At 35.1% G+C, this 15,907-nt stretch overlaps 2 protein-coding genes and 1 non-coding gene across 5 annotated transcripts; 2 read left to right on the forward strand and 1 right to left on the reverse strand.

The window, feature by feature from the left end:
• The first annotated feature begins 1,325 nt into the window (after positions 1-1,325).
• LOC118040733 (subtilisin-like serine-protease S) lies at positions 1,326-5,375 on the forward strand. 3 transcript variants are annotated; one of them, XM_035047747.2, is made up of 11 exons: positions 1,326-1,581; positions 1,675-1,769; positions 1,885-1,982; positions 2,068-2,226; positions 2,596-2,707; positions 2,790-3,318; positions 3,398-3,492; positions 3,587-3,829; positions 3,923-4,037; positions 4,157-4,343; positions 4,487-5,375. In XM_035047747.2, exons 1-11 carry the CDS (start codon positions 1,498-1,500, stop codon positions 5,047-5,049), a joined length of 2,280 nt encoding a protein of 759 aa, XP_034903638.1. In that variant the 5' UTR covers positions 1,326-1,497; the 3' UTR covers positions 5,050-5,375. The 3 variants fall into 3 exon arrangements, with proteins under 3 accessions (XP_034903638.1, XP_034903639.1, XP_073268462.1); XM_035047748.2 differs by having other exon boundaries at positions 1,326-1,557; XM_073412361.1 differs by having other exon boundaries at positions 1,348-1,561.
• Positions 5,376-7,758: 2,383 nt separating this feature from the next.
• Positions 7,759-9,592, reverse strand: LOC118040734 (uncharacterized). Its single transcript, XR_012171305.1, has 2 exons — positions 8,846-9,592; positions 7,759-8,288 (listed from the first exon to the last, which is right to left on the reverse strand). It is a non-coding gene; the product is annotated as an uncharacterized protein (transcript).
• Positions 9,593-12,396: 2,804 nt separating this feature from the next.
• LOC118040735 (probable L-type lectin-domain containing receptor kinase S.5) lies at positions 12,397-15,907 on the forward strand. Its single transcript, XM_035047750.2, has 2 exons — positions 12,397-13,744; positions 14,748-15,907. The coding sequence occupies exons 1-2, from the start codon at positions 12,520-12,522 to the stop codon at positions 15,572-15,574; spliced, it is 2,052 nt and encodes a 683-aa protein (XP_034903641.1). The 5' UTR covers positions 12,397-12,519; the 3' UTR covers positions 15,575-15,907.

Below are 15,907 nucleotides of genomic sequence, written 5' to 3' on the forward strand. Positions count from 1 at the left end.
TTAAGAAGTTGTAAATCTTTTAATTGAGAAAACTACTTGATGTGGTGAATTATTAAGAAGTAAAACCTAAAATTAGAGTTTTTGGTGTGATGATCTTATTCGATAGAAATTTGTGTTGTTTGTTATTGTTCATGTTTTTATATACATTAAATTTTATGATATTCAAGCTGTAATTATCAATACTTAATAGAAAAATAAATAATTATAAGTAAAATAGAGAAAATCTTACTAAGTCACACTAAAAATAATAATAATATTCTTAACTACTAAAAAATTATCATTTTAATTCTATTTCTCGTTTCTCTCCTCTTAATACCATCTCTCATATTAAATAAGTATTGATAGTTTATGCTTGTTCACTTTAAAATTTCTTACATAGGTAGTGAGTTTAAAATTTTGAAAAAAATAATATCAATGTATAAAATCGGTCCGAAAATAATATGATCATTACAATGAAAAAAAAAATGAAAACAATACCCTTAAAATTGGTTAGTTCCAATGAAGGGATCCAAATAAAATATTTTTGAAGAGATAAAAATTATAAATCAAAGTAGTTGGTACAAAATATATCTTGGAGTTACAAATGGTTTAGACAACTAATTTAAGATAATTAATTGAATGGTCTGATTATTTAACCAAAACTTTTAATTGGGGCAAAAAAAAATTTCTCTTGGCACAATTTTTTTTTGTTGATAAAATGTGAATATAAAATGTTTATATTTTGAGCATCCATTTAATTTTAATATCTATATAGATTATAGAGAAACATAAATATTATAGTTATAAAACTCAACTCGGGTTATAAATTGGATGAGTTAACATGAGTCGACATAAATCAATATCATTTTAATTTTAAAAAAAAATGACATAGTTTAATAAATTATTTTTCCCATCTTTTTTTTTTTAAATTAAGTTGAAATAACATAGATTTGATTTTGTTTTCATTCAAGTTGACTAAATATTATTATAATTTCTCTAGTCATGGATCACTAGTGATATCTTCGGGACCTTCCCCTTATGTTAAAAGTAAATTAATCTTTTCGATTTGGTTGAATTTAGAAGGTTCACATGCGAAATAGAGAATTGATGAGAAGTTCATATATATATATATATGTGCTAAGCATTTTTATCATGCATTTATGGACAAATTTGTTTTCATCTTTCCTCTCACATCTTCAATGTCCCCATTCACAAAATGGGTCACCAATGTTGGTATACACTGTACTCGATATTTTCACGTTATATCGGTGTTTTTGTCTTCAAAGCTTTATTTTTTTATTTTTTTTTGTCTCACGCATATATATTATATAAGATGGTGGACTACATTGCATTCTTGTGAAGTGTGAACATTCTCTCCCTTGCCCACTTTCTGTTTCTTCTTTTTCGTTAATTATTATTCGTCTTTCTCCCTCCTTGTTTGCTGGCTCTTATATATACACCCCACCAACTATTCCTTGTTTCAAGAACTAGTAGTGGTGGCATATACTCGTTGTGTTGATGGCTTCTACGAGATGGTGTTGCATTTTCTGTCTGTTTCTTGTTGTTTTTGGAGCACAAGTTGGTATTTGTTTTTCTTCTAAGGTTTGTGTTGATTCTTGATATGAAATGTGTTTTCTCTCGCTGGTTTCTAAGTGGGTTTTATTTGATGTTTTGTTTTGTTTCTTGAATTTGTAGGTTTATGTGGTTTATATGGGAAGCAAAACTGGGGATGACCCAGATGATGTTTTGAGCCAAAATCATCTTATGCTTGCTTCTGTTCATGGAGGAAGGTAAAACCTTTGTGCCATTTTTATTACTTTCATGTCATTTGTTGCTTTGCCTCTCTCTCTTTTTTTTTTTTTTTTTTTCTTAATCTACTGGTTTAATGTGGTTTTCTGTTGACAGTATCGAGCAAGCACAGGCCTCTCACCTTTATAGCTATAGACATGGCTTCAGAGGTTTTGCTGCTAAGTTGACTGATGAGCAAGCTTCTCAGATTGCTCGTAAGTTCGTAACTTTTCTGCAATTTATTGCTTTGTTTTGGAATGAAAATGAGATTTACAATAACATTTTGGTTTTTCTGGACAGAGATGCCTGGAGTAGTCTCTGTGTTTCCCAATTTGAAAAGGAAGTTGCACACCACTCGTTCATGGGATTTCATGGGGCTACTGGGTGAAGAGACCATGGAGATACCAGGGCATTCAACCAAGAACCAAGTCAATGTTATCATTGGTTTTATCGATACTGGTGAATGAACTGTTTGCCTTCAAAAATTAAAACTAGTTTCCCTTTGTGCTAATTCTTGATTGAATACCCATGAGCCCGTGTGTTTTGATTAAATGCTTCTGCATGTGCAGACATTTTCTTGACATACCTTCTTTTTGCTGAATGATGTCCTTGATATTAGAGATTCATTCTGAAATTCCATCTTTGCTTGTTTATAGCTCAAGGAATTCTTGAACTCCTCCATTTCAGCGTTGTGTTTGACTCTAGATTTAGATAACATTTATAAATTAGTGCACCGTCTGTAACTGTTCATGCTTTGATCATTTGTGTGGCATTGAGTTGGTTGCATATAATTTATTTAAAAAAAATTGGATTGATTCTTATGATCAGGAATTTGGCCTGAATCTCCAAGTTTTAGTGATGCTAATATGCCTCCGGTGCCAGCCATATGGAGGGGGGAGTGCGAACCGGGAGAAGCATTCAATTCTTCATCTTGCAACAGGTTTATTCATGCTAAATAATTTATTCAATGATTGGTTCCGTGGACATTAATTTATTAGTGAGGGATCTAAATTTACTGATAGGAAAGTGATTGGAGCAAGATACTATATGAGTGGCTATGAAGCTGAAGAAGATTCTGCCAGGATAGTGTCATTCCGATCTCCAAGGGACAGCTCTGGTCATGGCAGTCACACAGCCTCGACAGCTGCTGGTCGTTATGTTACAAATGTGAATTATAAGGGGTTGGCAGCTGGAGGGGCCAGAGGTGGTGCACCAATGGCTAGAATTGCAGTATACAAGACTTGTTGGGACTCAGGTTGCTATGATGTTGACTTGCTGGCTGCCTTTGATGATGCAATCAGAGATGGGGTCCATCTCTTGTCCGTGTCCTTGGGTCCTGATGCTCCCCAGGGAGATTATTTTAAGGATGCTATCTCCATTGGTTCATTCCATGCTGCTAGTCATGGAGTATTAGTAGTTGCTTCAGTTGGAAATGCAGGGGACCGTGGTTCTGCAACCAACCTAGCCCCATGGATGATTACGGTTGGTGCTAGTTCAATGGATAGGGATTTTGCATCTGATATTGTTTTAGGAAATGACACAAAATTCACGGTAAAAATATTTCTCCATTTATTGAAAAATCTTTGCAGTAAATGGCAGAGCCTTAATAGTTCTCAATCCTGAAAATTAGGGGGAAAGTCTGAGTCTCTTTGGAATGAATGCCACTGCAAGGATCATCTCTGCCTCTGAAGCCAATGCAGGATATTTCACACCTTATCAATCCAGGTGATGTAACAGGTACTTGAAAGTGAGTGAAATTTATACTTCAATGCATGGGAGAAATCTAACTTATTTTTCATTCTCCCGCTTGTTCCTGTAGTTATTGTTTGGATAGTTCTTTAAACAGTACCATAGCCAGAGGCAAAGTTCTTGTCTGTCGAATTGCTGAGGGTTCAAGTGAGTCTAAGCTCGCAAAGAGCAAGGTGGTGAAAGAAGCTGGAGGAGTTGGAATGGTTCTTATTGATGAGGCAGATAAAGATGTTGCCATCCCTTTTGTCATTCCTTCAGCTATTGTGGGAAAAGAGATAGGAAGGGAGATCCTATCCTACATAAACAACACACGGTTTGTTTTTTTGCCTCATCAGTATGGAGACTGGGTGTTTTAGCTTTCAAGTTTCTCCAATTTTCTGATTCATGGTACTCTGATTGTGAACAGCAAACCAATGTCAAGAATTTCCCGAGCAAAGACAGTTTTGGGTTCTCAACCAGCACCCCGTATTGCCTCATTTTCTTCCAAAGGACCCAATTCCCTGACCCCTGAAATTTTGAAGGTAACATTTTTGAGAATACCTACTGGCATTTTTAAATTATTTCTTTCAACTTGTTTCGTGATTCATATATGATTAATCTAAGTTTTTTTGTCTTTCCTTGTGATCCTACCGCTTTGTAGCCTGATGTTGCAGCTCCTGGACTGAACATCCTTGCAGCCTGGTCTCCAGTAGCTGGGAGAATGCAATTTAACATTCTTTCCGGTACTTCCATGTCATGCCCACACGTAACAGGAATTGCTACCTTGGTCAAAGCAGTCCATCCATCGTGGTCTCCATCTGCTATCAAGTCTGCAATCATGACGACTGGTGAGTTTATCATACCAACATTCTGATAATCAACTTGATGTTTCCCGTTCAAGGTCTCTAGGTGAGATTGATGAAGTGGAAAAAATAGTCTTTTTTCGAGAACTTTCTAAACATGAATCTGATTTCAAATGGTGAAAATGCAGCTACTATCCTGGATAAGAACGACGAACCCATCAGAGTGGATCCTGAAGGAAGAAGGGCCAATTCATTTGATTATGGATCAGGATTTGTCGACCCTGCAAGAGTCCTTGATCCTGGCCTCATCTATGATGCCCATCCAAAAGATTATAAGGCCTTTCTCTGTTCAATTGGTTATGATGAGAAATCACTACGTCTGGTCACAAGAGATAACAGCACATGTGATCAGACATTTACAACAGCTTCTAGCCTGAATTATCCTTCCATCACTGTTCCAAATCTTAAAGACAGCTTCTCAGTTACTCGAACTGTGACAAATGTTGGGAAACCAAGAAGTGTTTACAAAGCTGTAGTGTCTAATCCTGTGGGAATCAATGTTACTGTTGTGCCAAAGCAACTAATCTTCAACAGATATGGCCAGAAGATCAAATTCAAGGTGAATTTCAAGGTGGCTGCTCCATCAAAGGGCTATGCATTTGGTTTTTTGACATGGACGAGTGGAGAAGCACGGGTCACCAGCCCCCTAGTTGTCCAGGCTGCACCCTTCCCCAAGGGCTTGATGAGATAACCTGGCTTAGTTTGTACATATCAGCTTAGGAATCTGGAGATCCTGACAACCCTCCACAAATACAGTTGCAGAAATATATTTGAGTTCACAAGTCCACAGGCCCTTACTATAACAAACTTGGATCATGCAGCAATTGAATGATTGATAAGATTGTTAAGCAGGCCACATAAAATGGAATACACAAGCACAAAGTCAAATTTTGGCTCTTTTTATATATTTATTTACTGTTTTTCTGTCTCTCTAGTGTATTTTCTTTGGCCTATCAATGTAACCTTCAACATAGCATTGAACCCTAATCAGATTGGCATGTGATAGTTATCTTGTAATTCCTGATGACTGATAACAGTTGAGAATTTCTAGTTTGAACAGTGCTGGCTTGGCTTCCAGGAGCTTTGGAATTGAACCTTTTCTGTGTGAAAATTAATAGGAAAAGTAACTGAAGTAAAACAGAGTGATAGACGAATCTGTTCAATTCCCATTGCATTGGCGGCTTAGCAAGTCCTGCCTCTTGGCATTCATTCCAGGTCTTTGATTTTCCAGAAAGATAAGGCTATTCACTGCTTTTCCGTTCCCTTCTTTTTACAGTACCAACCTGACCATCTGAGTGATTTTGCTGGGAATCACCTCAATCCTGACCACTTTGAACGAAACTAGTTATTTGACCCGATCTTCACTGGTTTTTTTTTTTTTTTTTAATATGATAACATTTTTTACATGTTTTTTAACATAAAAAAATTTCAAATATAAATCAAAAGATTCATGTATGCATTTAATTAAATAAATCGAGAACTATTTATACAACTGAAATAAATTATGAAACTCAATTTCTATTTAATTAAATTTAACCAGTCAAATTCATAATTCAGGTCTTGAACTAAATATAAACACTTATAAAATTAAAAATCAACAAAATATTTGAAGAAAAATAGCAAGCGATGCATCTCATGCCTCACTAAGGCAAACGATGCATCACCTACCATATCCAGATTTTGGTAACCTCTGGTCGCTTGAAAATTAAGTTGTGATGTTCCAGGAAAAAAAAAAAACTCATTTTCAACCTTATTTAAAAAAAAAAAAAAAAACTCCAAACACCTTGTAAAATATATTTATATTATTGAATAACTCAAAAAATGGCCTGAAAACCCACAATCAACTAGAAACCAAAATTATTTGCGGACTTAGATTCACAGGGAAAAAAACACCTAGGATAATCTCTCTCCATAAAAAAGAATCCATTTAAACCAAAATAAAATCATTCCTTTTCGTGTCCTTAATTGGTATAAACGATGAATTTCTTTCTCTATCACTAAAACCTAGGCCACTTCTTCTTTTTTCTTTCAAACTAGAGATAGAAAAAAAAAGGGATCAAAATTGACTTTTGTTTTTAAATTTTGAAAATTAAAAGAACCGAATAATTATAATTGGAAAAGTGTGGGATTAAAATAAATATTTCACCCAAACTTATCTAAAGCCACTCGTTTCCTCCGTATTTTTCATTTTAATTTCATGTCTTTTAATCTCACATTTTCTAAACAAATTAACCTAAATTGACCTCCAGTTTAGCAATTTAAATGTGAAATTAAAAAAAATATATAAACTATAAAAGTCCAAATAAGAGAGTTTATCGGGAATAATATTTGTAATGTGTGCATTCCAAGGATGCTTTGTCGATGAGCCTCTTGCGATCTCATTTAGATTCTGTTTAGAAATGTAATAAATGTTTTTTTTATAATATTTTTTTTTTGAAAATATATTAAAAATAATATTTTTTTTATTTTTAAAAAATTTATTTTTGAATTTTAAAAAAAAATTACAATTAGACAGCAAGGATAAAATAGCCTTAAATATGTTTTATAAGGAGGTGAATACAGGGCAACCTTCTTACTCCTGTTTTGTAATTCAATCATGGTCCTGATTATCATGCTGCATTGCTCTGGTGATCGACCACAAACAAACATCTCTTATCTCATTAGAACCAGCCTGCAATAACATAATCTTCTTTCCCAAACTACGTGGTCTTCAAGAGAAATCACCATATATAATGAAGGCTTAATAAATTAAATCAGGAAGATAGGAACATCCACATCACAGACATAATGCCTTAAAAACAGATCAAATCCAAGTATTGACTTGATTAGTCATCAAAGACTCCAGAAATCACAGCAGTATAGAATATCATCTATTTCATTCTTGTTTCTCCATTCAGTTCTAATTATATGGTAGTCTTTCAGCATCAGCCATTGGCAAATTAACCACCCATGTGGCCAGTCAGATAGAAGAACATGCTCTGGCAATTAACTCTGAAACCATGCACTGACGATAATGTACAAGTGCGCCTATCAGTGATATCATTGAAACGGAGGTAACTAGATCCCGTTGGGCTGCACTTTTGAAGGATCAATCAAACCTTCTAAAACAACAAGCTGGTCTAGCAACGCGAATTTCTCGTCTTCAAGGGTCTTGACCTCGTCCTCAACCTTGCTCAAAGCTCCTCCCACAGAAAAGCTATCTTCCTCCAACAACAAATACCTGTGTCTTAGATGCCGGTATTCATCTACTGGGGCAGAGGAATCTGGCAGCGAATCAGAGTTCGACCTCTCTGGTTGTTGGAACAATGGAGAGCCTTCTTTCTTCGAGCTCTTTTTGAAGGCTTTCTGCCCTGGTCTTAAAGACGGAGGAACCCGCACTTGTTTGATTTCTCTGACATCATTACCTTGCAACTGAATCGTGGAAGCTCTTGAGGCTCCAGCTTTCTTTTTACGAGGCTTGGCATTTTGAATTTCAGATGAAGGCACCATCCTTGGATTTTGCATTTCTTTATCAGCAAATTCTGCAAGATCTCAGAAATAAATTATCGTACTTGTTAAAAAGACACATAGCATGCTGCTGAAGCAAGCTTCGAGACTGCATGGCCATACGTGGAGAGATCAAACAAGTATCAAAATAGTAGATTATGCCACTAAAAGAACCGTCCATAAACATTTAAAGGGGCTTCTATAAAATCAACAGTATTGAATTCATTTGCTTATGAAAGTGATAATTATACTGGGAAAAACATAGAGGAAAGCATTACTCAAAAACTAACCTCATCAATCCAGATGACCTTGTCTCTTTCATGAACTAGTCCCTCGCTCAATTCATGAAAACTAGCTCGATTTACCCAAATAAGAACTCACTCACTCATTAACCTATCTTAGCTTTCTAATTGCTTTCCTTCCAGAGTTCACATTAAATATCACCTGTTTCGAGCTGAAAATCGATGAGATTAATTTACTAAACTCTCATTTTAGTACCCATATGAAAACATAACCCCTTGTTCCGTCTTCAAAGCTAACTCCCATACTCATGGAAGAAAAAATCATTCAGATTTGCAATTTTTATAGTACTATTGTGTCAACATACACATCTAAGCCTAAATCTTTCTAAGGGGCTACTCCTGTCTAACTTCCATTATCACTGCCCTTCACAGCAATTTCCAAAACCTAAAATTCACAAGCTTCAAGAACCATTACCTTTCCAGTGTAAATCGCAAAAGCCACAGTTTAAATTATCAAAATTTACAATATACAACATGAAATCAAAACAAACACCCATAAAAAAGAAGAAGAAGAAGAAAAACACAAGAACACCCAGAACCCACAATAAAAGATCCCTCCTTTTCAGTCAAAATTGCTCCTTTCAATTGAAATCAAACCCACAAAGGAATTTCACAAAAAGGACTTCCTCATCAATAACATATACACAGATAAGAAAAAAAAAAGGGTTGCAGATAGAGAGGAAGAAAGAAATATTTTACCTTTCAAGCCGAGAGAAGATGTTTCAGTTGGTGTTTGGTGTGTTTGATATTTTTATGACAAGACGGACAACGCAAAAGCAAAAAGAAGAAGGTAAAGGTTTATTTAAGGGGCTAGTACTAGTACAACCTATATAATGGCCTGCTTCTTATATGGTTTGTCCGTATTGAAGAACAAATGGGAGAGACGGGCTCCGACTTTTCTTTACTTTTCCATCTACTACTTGTATTAACAATCAAATCACGGTGAAAAACCTTAAAAACCATTTCTCTCCAGCACTCGGTTGACCTAAAAGGGCCCAAGTGGTGGGCGGACGGATGGATCCAGCCAGGCAGGCCGGTTCGTTCGTGAAGAAAGAAATCATGGGGGACTTGTTCTTCTCTATTCGTCTCTGCTGACTGTTAATTACTATCCATCCTGTTTTTTGCCATTGATTAACTCATCCACGGACGGATGGTCGGTGATGTAAGGAAAAAAAATTCTGCTTTTTTTTAGTCTGTTTTGTATTATTTTATTATGAATTGAATCTAAAATATTTTGATTTTATTGAAAGATCATTGAAGTCAAACAATACCACCCCCTTCGTGTATACATAAATTTCGGGTATTAAAAATATATTAGAAATGATGAACAAAATTATGATAATAATTTTAGATATAAAACTAGATTTTTGTCTGCCACGGCGGGTTCGATGATTCTTTAATAACCTTAAAAAAATATAAGAACATTGTGAAATAAAAGATTTAGTGTCTATTGCACGAAATGCTTTTAAGATATTAAGAAGATAATATATATATATATATATATATATATATATATATTAGATGATATATCTTTTAAAAAAATATATTGAAATATATCACTCGAATTAACCATAATATGTGAAACTTGTAATCAAACTCATAAAATCATGATATTCTCAAGAAATCCAAATCAAAATAAATTAAAAATCCAAATTTTAATAAACAAAATATTAAAGAATAAAAATAAATAAATAAATAAATATTTAAAAAAACCAAATAAGTGACTCAAACAAATCTAAATAAGTGGCTCGTGCACTACCGTTAGCCAGACCAAATTATTTCTAACACTAAAAAATGATTCTCAGACAATAACAATGAAAAAAAAAATTAAAATTCGAGTAATTGATCTCACTAGACTCAATAAACCGGGTTGGCATAATAATAATACAATAATGAAGCCCATTTAATTAAAAAAAAAAAGAATTTGTTGCATATGTTATGCCAAATTATTTTTTTACCTTAAAAAAGAAAAAAAAATGGAGATGTTGACATATTAGACGATATATTTTTAAAAATAAATAATGAGCAATCCAATTAATTTAATTAATTTTTAAAAAAAAAAACTAACAACAAACAATTAAATAAAAAGACGTAAAAACAATCTAGGCCATTAGAAAAAACATGAGTTTTTTTTTTTTAAATAAACTCGGATGAAATCTTTTAAATTGGAATTAATCTCTCAAATTTGGAACTCGTTAAATCCTAACCCCAAGCTTAATAAAAAAGCTCAATTTAATGTTGAATGATATAATTGTAAAATAATATCAATTTAAAAAACTTGCTAGAGTAAAAAAATAATTAAAAAATAAGAATAAAATCTAATAAGTAAATATAATGAAGGAGAATGAAATCATAAAAAATCTAACATATAAAAAACTTGACAAAGGATGAAATTAAAAAATATAAATTTATAAATTAATTTAAATTAAAAAATAAAGATAAAATTTTGAGGAAAACAAATTCAATGATTGTTGTGAAATTTTGCAAAGCCTTATGCAAAATTCAAGGAAAAGAGAGGAAAAGGAGTCAACCGCAACTAAACTGGAGAGAATTTCACGCACTCATTGCTCAAGGAGGCAGGTCCTAACATGATGATTCAGAGAACACCAAGGAATAATATTTTTAGGTCACAAATTATTTACGCCCTGTATGTTTTTGTATTACAAAATTTTTTTTAAAAAATTTAATTTTTAATGTTTTTTATATCATTTTAATGTGTTTATTTTAAAAATAATTTTAAAACAATAAAAAATATTATTATAATATATTTCTAAATAAAAAATATTTTAAAAAATAATCACAATAACACCTCTAAACAATAATTAGTTTTGGACTTCTTACTTATTCATGCAAGTGGCCAAGTTTTCCTTACCTTCCATGCAAAGATTCATCGTGAAATATTCATAATGCTCTACCAGCAGCTACTATTCTTCAGGTTACCGGAAAAACTGCACAGAGCATCGGAAATCAAAGTCGGACTGCAACAGGGTCCAGCTGCCTAGGCCTAATTTTTAATTATATCCTCTTTTTTTTTTTTTTTTTAAATCACATGTTCTTCTATCAATTCCCAGGAAATAAAAGTATAAAAACGAAAAGCATTTTTAACATTTTATATGAAAAGGTCCAAATGATGTCCATTCATGTGTCCATCACCTGTCAGCTTCCAAACGCAAGTTTTTTCCAACCTTTACTTTATTATAAATAATCTGTAAAATTCTTTCTTAGGTTTTAGAGAGACTATTAAGGAATAAGTATACAATTAATACCCTTGAAATTATAAAGATTTATTAATTAACCGAGATATTATTTAATTAATATATTTGAAACCAAACAAATTATTAATTTATCAAGATTATATTGTATTATCATCTGGCTTCAATATACTAATTCTAAGATTTGGAGTGGTCCTGTACAGATTCAACTCAAGATCAATCAACTCCATGATTATCGTTTTGATCTAAAATGTTATCTCCAATATTACATCTTCAAGGTTGAATTTGACTAAAAAAAAAGCTTGACATCAACCTTATAGCTTAACATGCACTTCTAGAAAGAAAAAAAATCCATTTTAAATAACATAATTCGTTAATTAATTTAAATCAGAAGCTACAAGGAATCGAATCAGGAAGAAATTCAGTGTAGGATTAAAATACATTAAAATAAAATAAAATAAAATACATTTGTGTATTGAGTTTGATTTGTCGTGTGTTCAACAAGCCTCGTGCCATGCCTTGGCTTTGTTCCCATTACATACGGGTTCATCATCTGTGAAGAGAGAGGTCACAAAGAGAATAAAAAATGCGTGGCACCAAATGAAATTGTCATTTTTGAGATTAGGGTAATTAGGCAAGGAGGATTCCATGTTATTTGATCAAAATTATCTCGTAAAAAATATTTTTTACTTAGTCAGATCTTAGATTTACTCTTTATAAATTATTAATTCGAGTTTCATAAATATTAAAATTATTAAAAATTTACATGATTATTAACTTTATAATTCATGAAATTAATTGAGATATTCATAAATTAATTTAAAAACCTACTTTAATCTTAAAAAAAATTATCTCTGAATTTGATTGGTAAGGACCCCTGAGGTGGTAGTTTTTTGTTGCTAATTAAGAAATGAAAAATAGATTTAAAAAAATCCATAAATTGTAGCTTTTGATAATCATGGAGAGGAAGGATATGGGGTATACCAATTGGGTTTTAGTCATGGTCAATAGATAAAGAAAGAGGGAATAAAAAAATGGATAAATTATTGAACCTCATTCCTGTTTTCTAGACTAAAAATCAATACAGCTGGCCTCAAAAGTTTTGTTCTTGGCTTGGTTGGTCTGCAAAGCTAGCAAAGCCGCAGCAGGCAAACCATTTTCATGGATCTTCAAGCAAGTGTTGTTACCATCGTTTCTTTCCTAATTCTAGCCCTATCTCAAGCTCAAAACCTGCAACCATTCCACGGAGAATACGGCCCGTTTAACGAAACCTACTATGATAAATTCCAAGTAGAAAGACCTGCCACGATCAACAACAACGCCCTTCAGATCACTCCTGATTCTATCAATGGAGACTTCATTCTAGCAAACCGGTCTGGTCGTGTATTGCTCAATAAGTCCTTCATCCTATGGGAAGATGATGGGGCTGGCGGCGTAAGGGTGGCTTCTTTCAATAGTTCGTTTGTTATTAACATCTTTCGAGTTAACAACTCCAAACCCGGAGAAGGGTTAGCATTTCTCATAGCCCCGGACCTTGCACTCCCGGAGAACAGCGACGGGCAGTATCTCGGTCTGACCAACTCCACTACAGACCGCAATCCGGAGAATGGCATAGTTGCCATTGAGCTTGATACTGTTAAGCAGGAATTTGATCCTGATGATAACCACATGGGCCTTAACATCCACAGTGTCATTTCTCTCAAGACTGTTTCCCTTGACGACTTAGGCATCGAAATTGCTCCTGTTGGTGGCAGGAATCACACGGTTTGGGTTCATTATGATGGGAACAGTAAGAAAATGGAAGTGTATATGGCAGAGGAAGGAAAGGCCAAGCCTGCCACGCCGGCGCTGGCAGCAGAACTTAACCTCAAAGACGTTGTCCGAGAGAAGTCTTACTTTGGTTTTGCTGCATCCACGGGAATAGATTTCCAGCTCAATTGTGTCCTCAGGTGGAACCTGACAGTAGAGATGCTGTCTGATGACTCGGTTGGTGGCGTTGATAATAAGAAGCTGATGAAGATCAGTGTAGGAATTGGGGTTGCTCTATTTTCGTTGCTGCTGATTGGGGTAGGGACTTGGCTCTACTATCTTCACAAGAAGAAGGCAGCATCGGACCCTAATCTGTTAGGTGCCCTTAAGAGCTTGCCTGGAACGCCGAGGGAGTTCCCTTTCAACGATCTGAAGAAGGCGACCAATAATTTCGATGAGAGGCATAAGCTTGGTCAAGGTGGTTTTGGTGTGGTCTACAAAGGTCTGCTGACCAAAGAGAACATTCAAATTGCAGTAAAGAAATTCTCCAGAGAAAACATCAAGGGTCAGGATGATTTCCTGTCTGAACTTACCATCATTAACCGTCTCCGCCATAAACATCTTGTCCGATTACTTGGCAAGTTTCCTTCTCTCTAGCTATTTTTCACATCTACCTCTCTCTGTTTCTCCTTTTACGTTTTACCTAGTATCCATACAAAGTCCATGCTTGTCATGTCATTTTCTGTGTCCTGCTTGATATTTTTTCGTTCTTGAAAGTGAAAAAAAAAAACTAAATTCCTTTGAAACTATAGCTTGGTAAGAGAATAACAGCAAGGGTTTGTAATTACAAGTTATATTTTACAGTAGCAAGTTCAAAGGAGTCTTAGCACTTGCATGGTCCCGGAAGTTATATCACAACTTGGCATGTGCCTAGTTGAAGAGTTTGGAAGGGTTGAAAATGCCAACAACGTTTTTTTGAACGTTTTGCGTGTTGGATATGCATACAATTGTTAATTTCATAACATCATTATAGCAATAGGGCTGTTGATAAATCTTTTGATGAAGCTCAATCAAGGGAAACATGACAAAAAGTTATCAACAGTAGAAATCCATGTATTGATTGCTGGCAGCAGGTCTTTCTCCTGGTAATTACCTTTTCTGCTTTTGTTTTGATCATTTGTGGTCATTGGTTTCTTTTCTTTTCTTTTCTCTTCCACCTTCCCTTTTTATATTCTTTCCACATTCTTTTTTCATGTGGATCCCTCTTCAGAAAGAAAAAGCTGTCGATAGCTATCTAATTCAATCATGTTGCTAACATGAAAAGAAAAGCTCATGTGAACATGATCTGATCCTTTTGTTGGGAAAAGAGGAATAAAAGAAACCGAAGATTTTGCTTTCGAAAGTGAGATGCGGTGGGAGAGTCTAATATGGAGTGGTATGTAACTGGAAATCTGAAATGGTACAACTTAGTGTTCATACATGACCAAACAAATGGTAGAACGTCTCTTTCATGGGTTGCACAGCCAATTTTGCTCTAAATGTTCGGTGCAGCAGCGTTACTGCTCAATCCATGTTCATATTTCATCATAATGAGGGTCTTAAAGTGGTTTCTAATAATAATCTTGACTTTGATTAACCAGGCTGGTGCCACAAGAGTGGAATGTTGCTTCTAGTATATGACTACATGCCAAATGGGAGCTTGGACAGTCACCTATTCCATGAACTTGAGGGTAACGTCATCCTAGAGTGGAACTTGAGGTACAAGATCATATCAGGTGTAGCATCAGCTCTGCACTACCTCCACAATGAATATGATCAAACGGTGGTGCATCGTGACCTCAAGGCCAGTAACATCATGCTGGATTCTGAGTTCAATGCCCGGTTAGGTGATTTTGGTCTGGCACGCGCTTTGGAGAATGAGAAAACGTCCTACGCTGAGCTAGAAGGAGTGCCTGGAACCATGGGCTACATTGCACCGGAATGCTTTCACACTGGCAAGGCCACCCGCGAGTCTGATGTCTATGGTTTCGGCGCTGTAGTTCTAGAGGTAGTTTGCGGTCAGCGTCCATGGACCAAGATCGGAGGCTTCCAATTCTTGGTGGACTGGGTTTGGAGTCTACACCGTGAAGGGCGTATACTAGAGGCTGTGGATGAAAGGCTGAACGGTGACTATGTTGCTGAGGAAGCAAGGAGGCTGCTGCTGCTTGGACTGGCATGCTCCCATCCTATTGCCAGCCAAAGGCCTAAAACGCAGGCCATCTTTCAGATAATATCAGGATTAGTGCCGCCGCCGCACGTACCCCCCTTTAGACCATCGTTCGTGTGGCCTTCCGCCGTTGGCAACGTCGACGTTGATGCTAGCTCAGCTGATACTATTCCCATTACATCTGGTTGGACTCCTCAGTACATCAGCAGGGACAGTCTTGGTACAGGAGAGAACACCGGCTCTTCTGTCAGTCCTTTCTAACAGCAGCGAGGTTCTTTCTCAAATCATCTTTGCTTTTCCCTCCCACATTTCCTGGCAACAAAAGGGAAGCATCTGAGATTTCTTTTTAAGGTCATTGCTGGGAGAGGGGAGAGAGTATTATAGCTATGTTTTACTTGAAAAAAAATATTATATTAGTGTTTTTTTTTTTTTTTGGTAATTTCTAATAATTTTGATATTTTCATGTGTAAGAAAATAAAATGTAAATTATTTTGAAGAATTTTTAAGCAAAAAAACCACTAAAGAAACACAAAATCATATGCTTGATTGTGAATATATTCTTTTAATCCACAGAATTGCACAGGTTTTCTTTCT

The sequence above is a fragment of the Populus alba genome, chromosome 11 (assembly GCF_005239225.2).
Source record: "Populus alba chromosome 11, ASM523922v2, whole genome shotgun sequence".
Taxonomy (NCBI): domain Eukaryota; kingdom Viridiplantae; phylum Streptophyta; class Magnoliopsida; order Malpighiales; family Salicaceae; genus Populus; species Populus alba.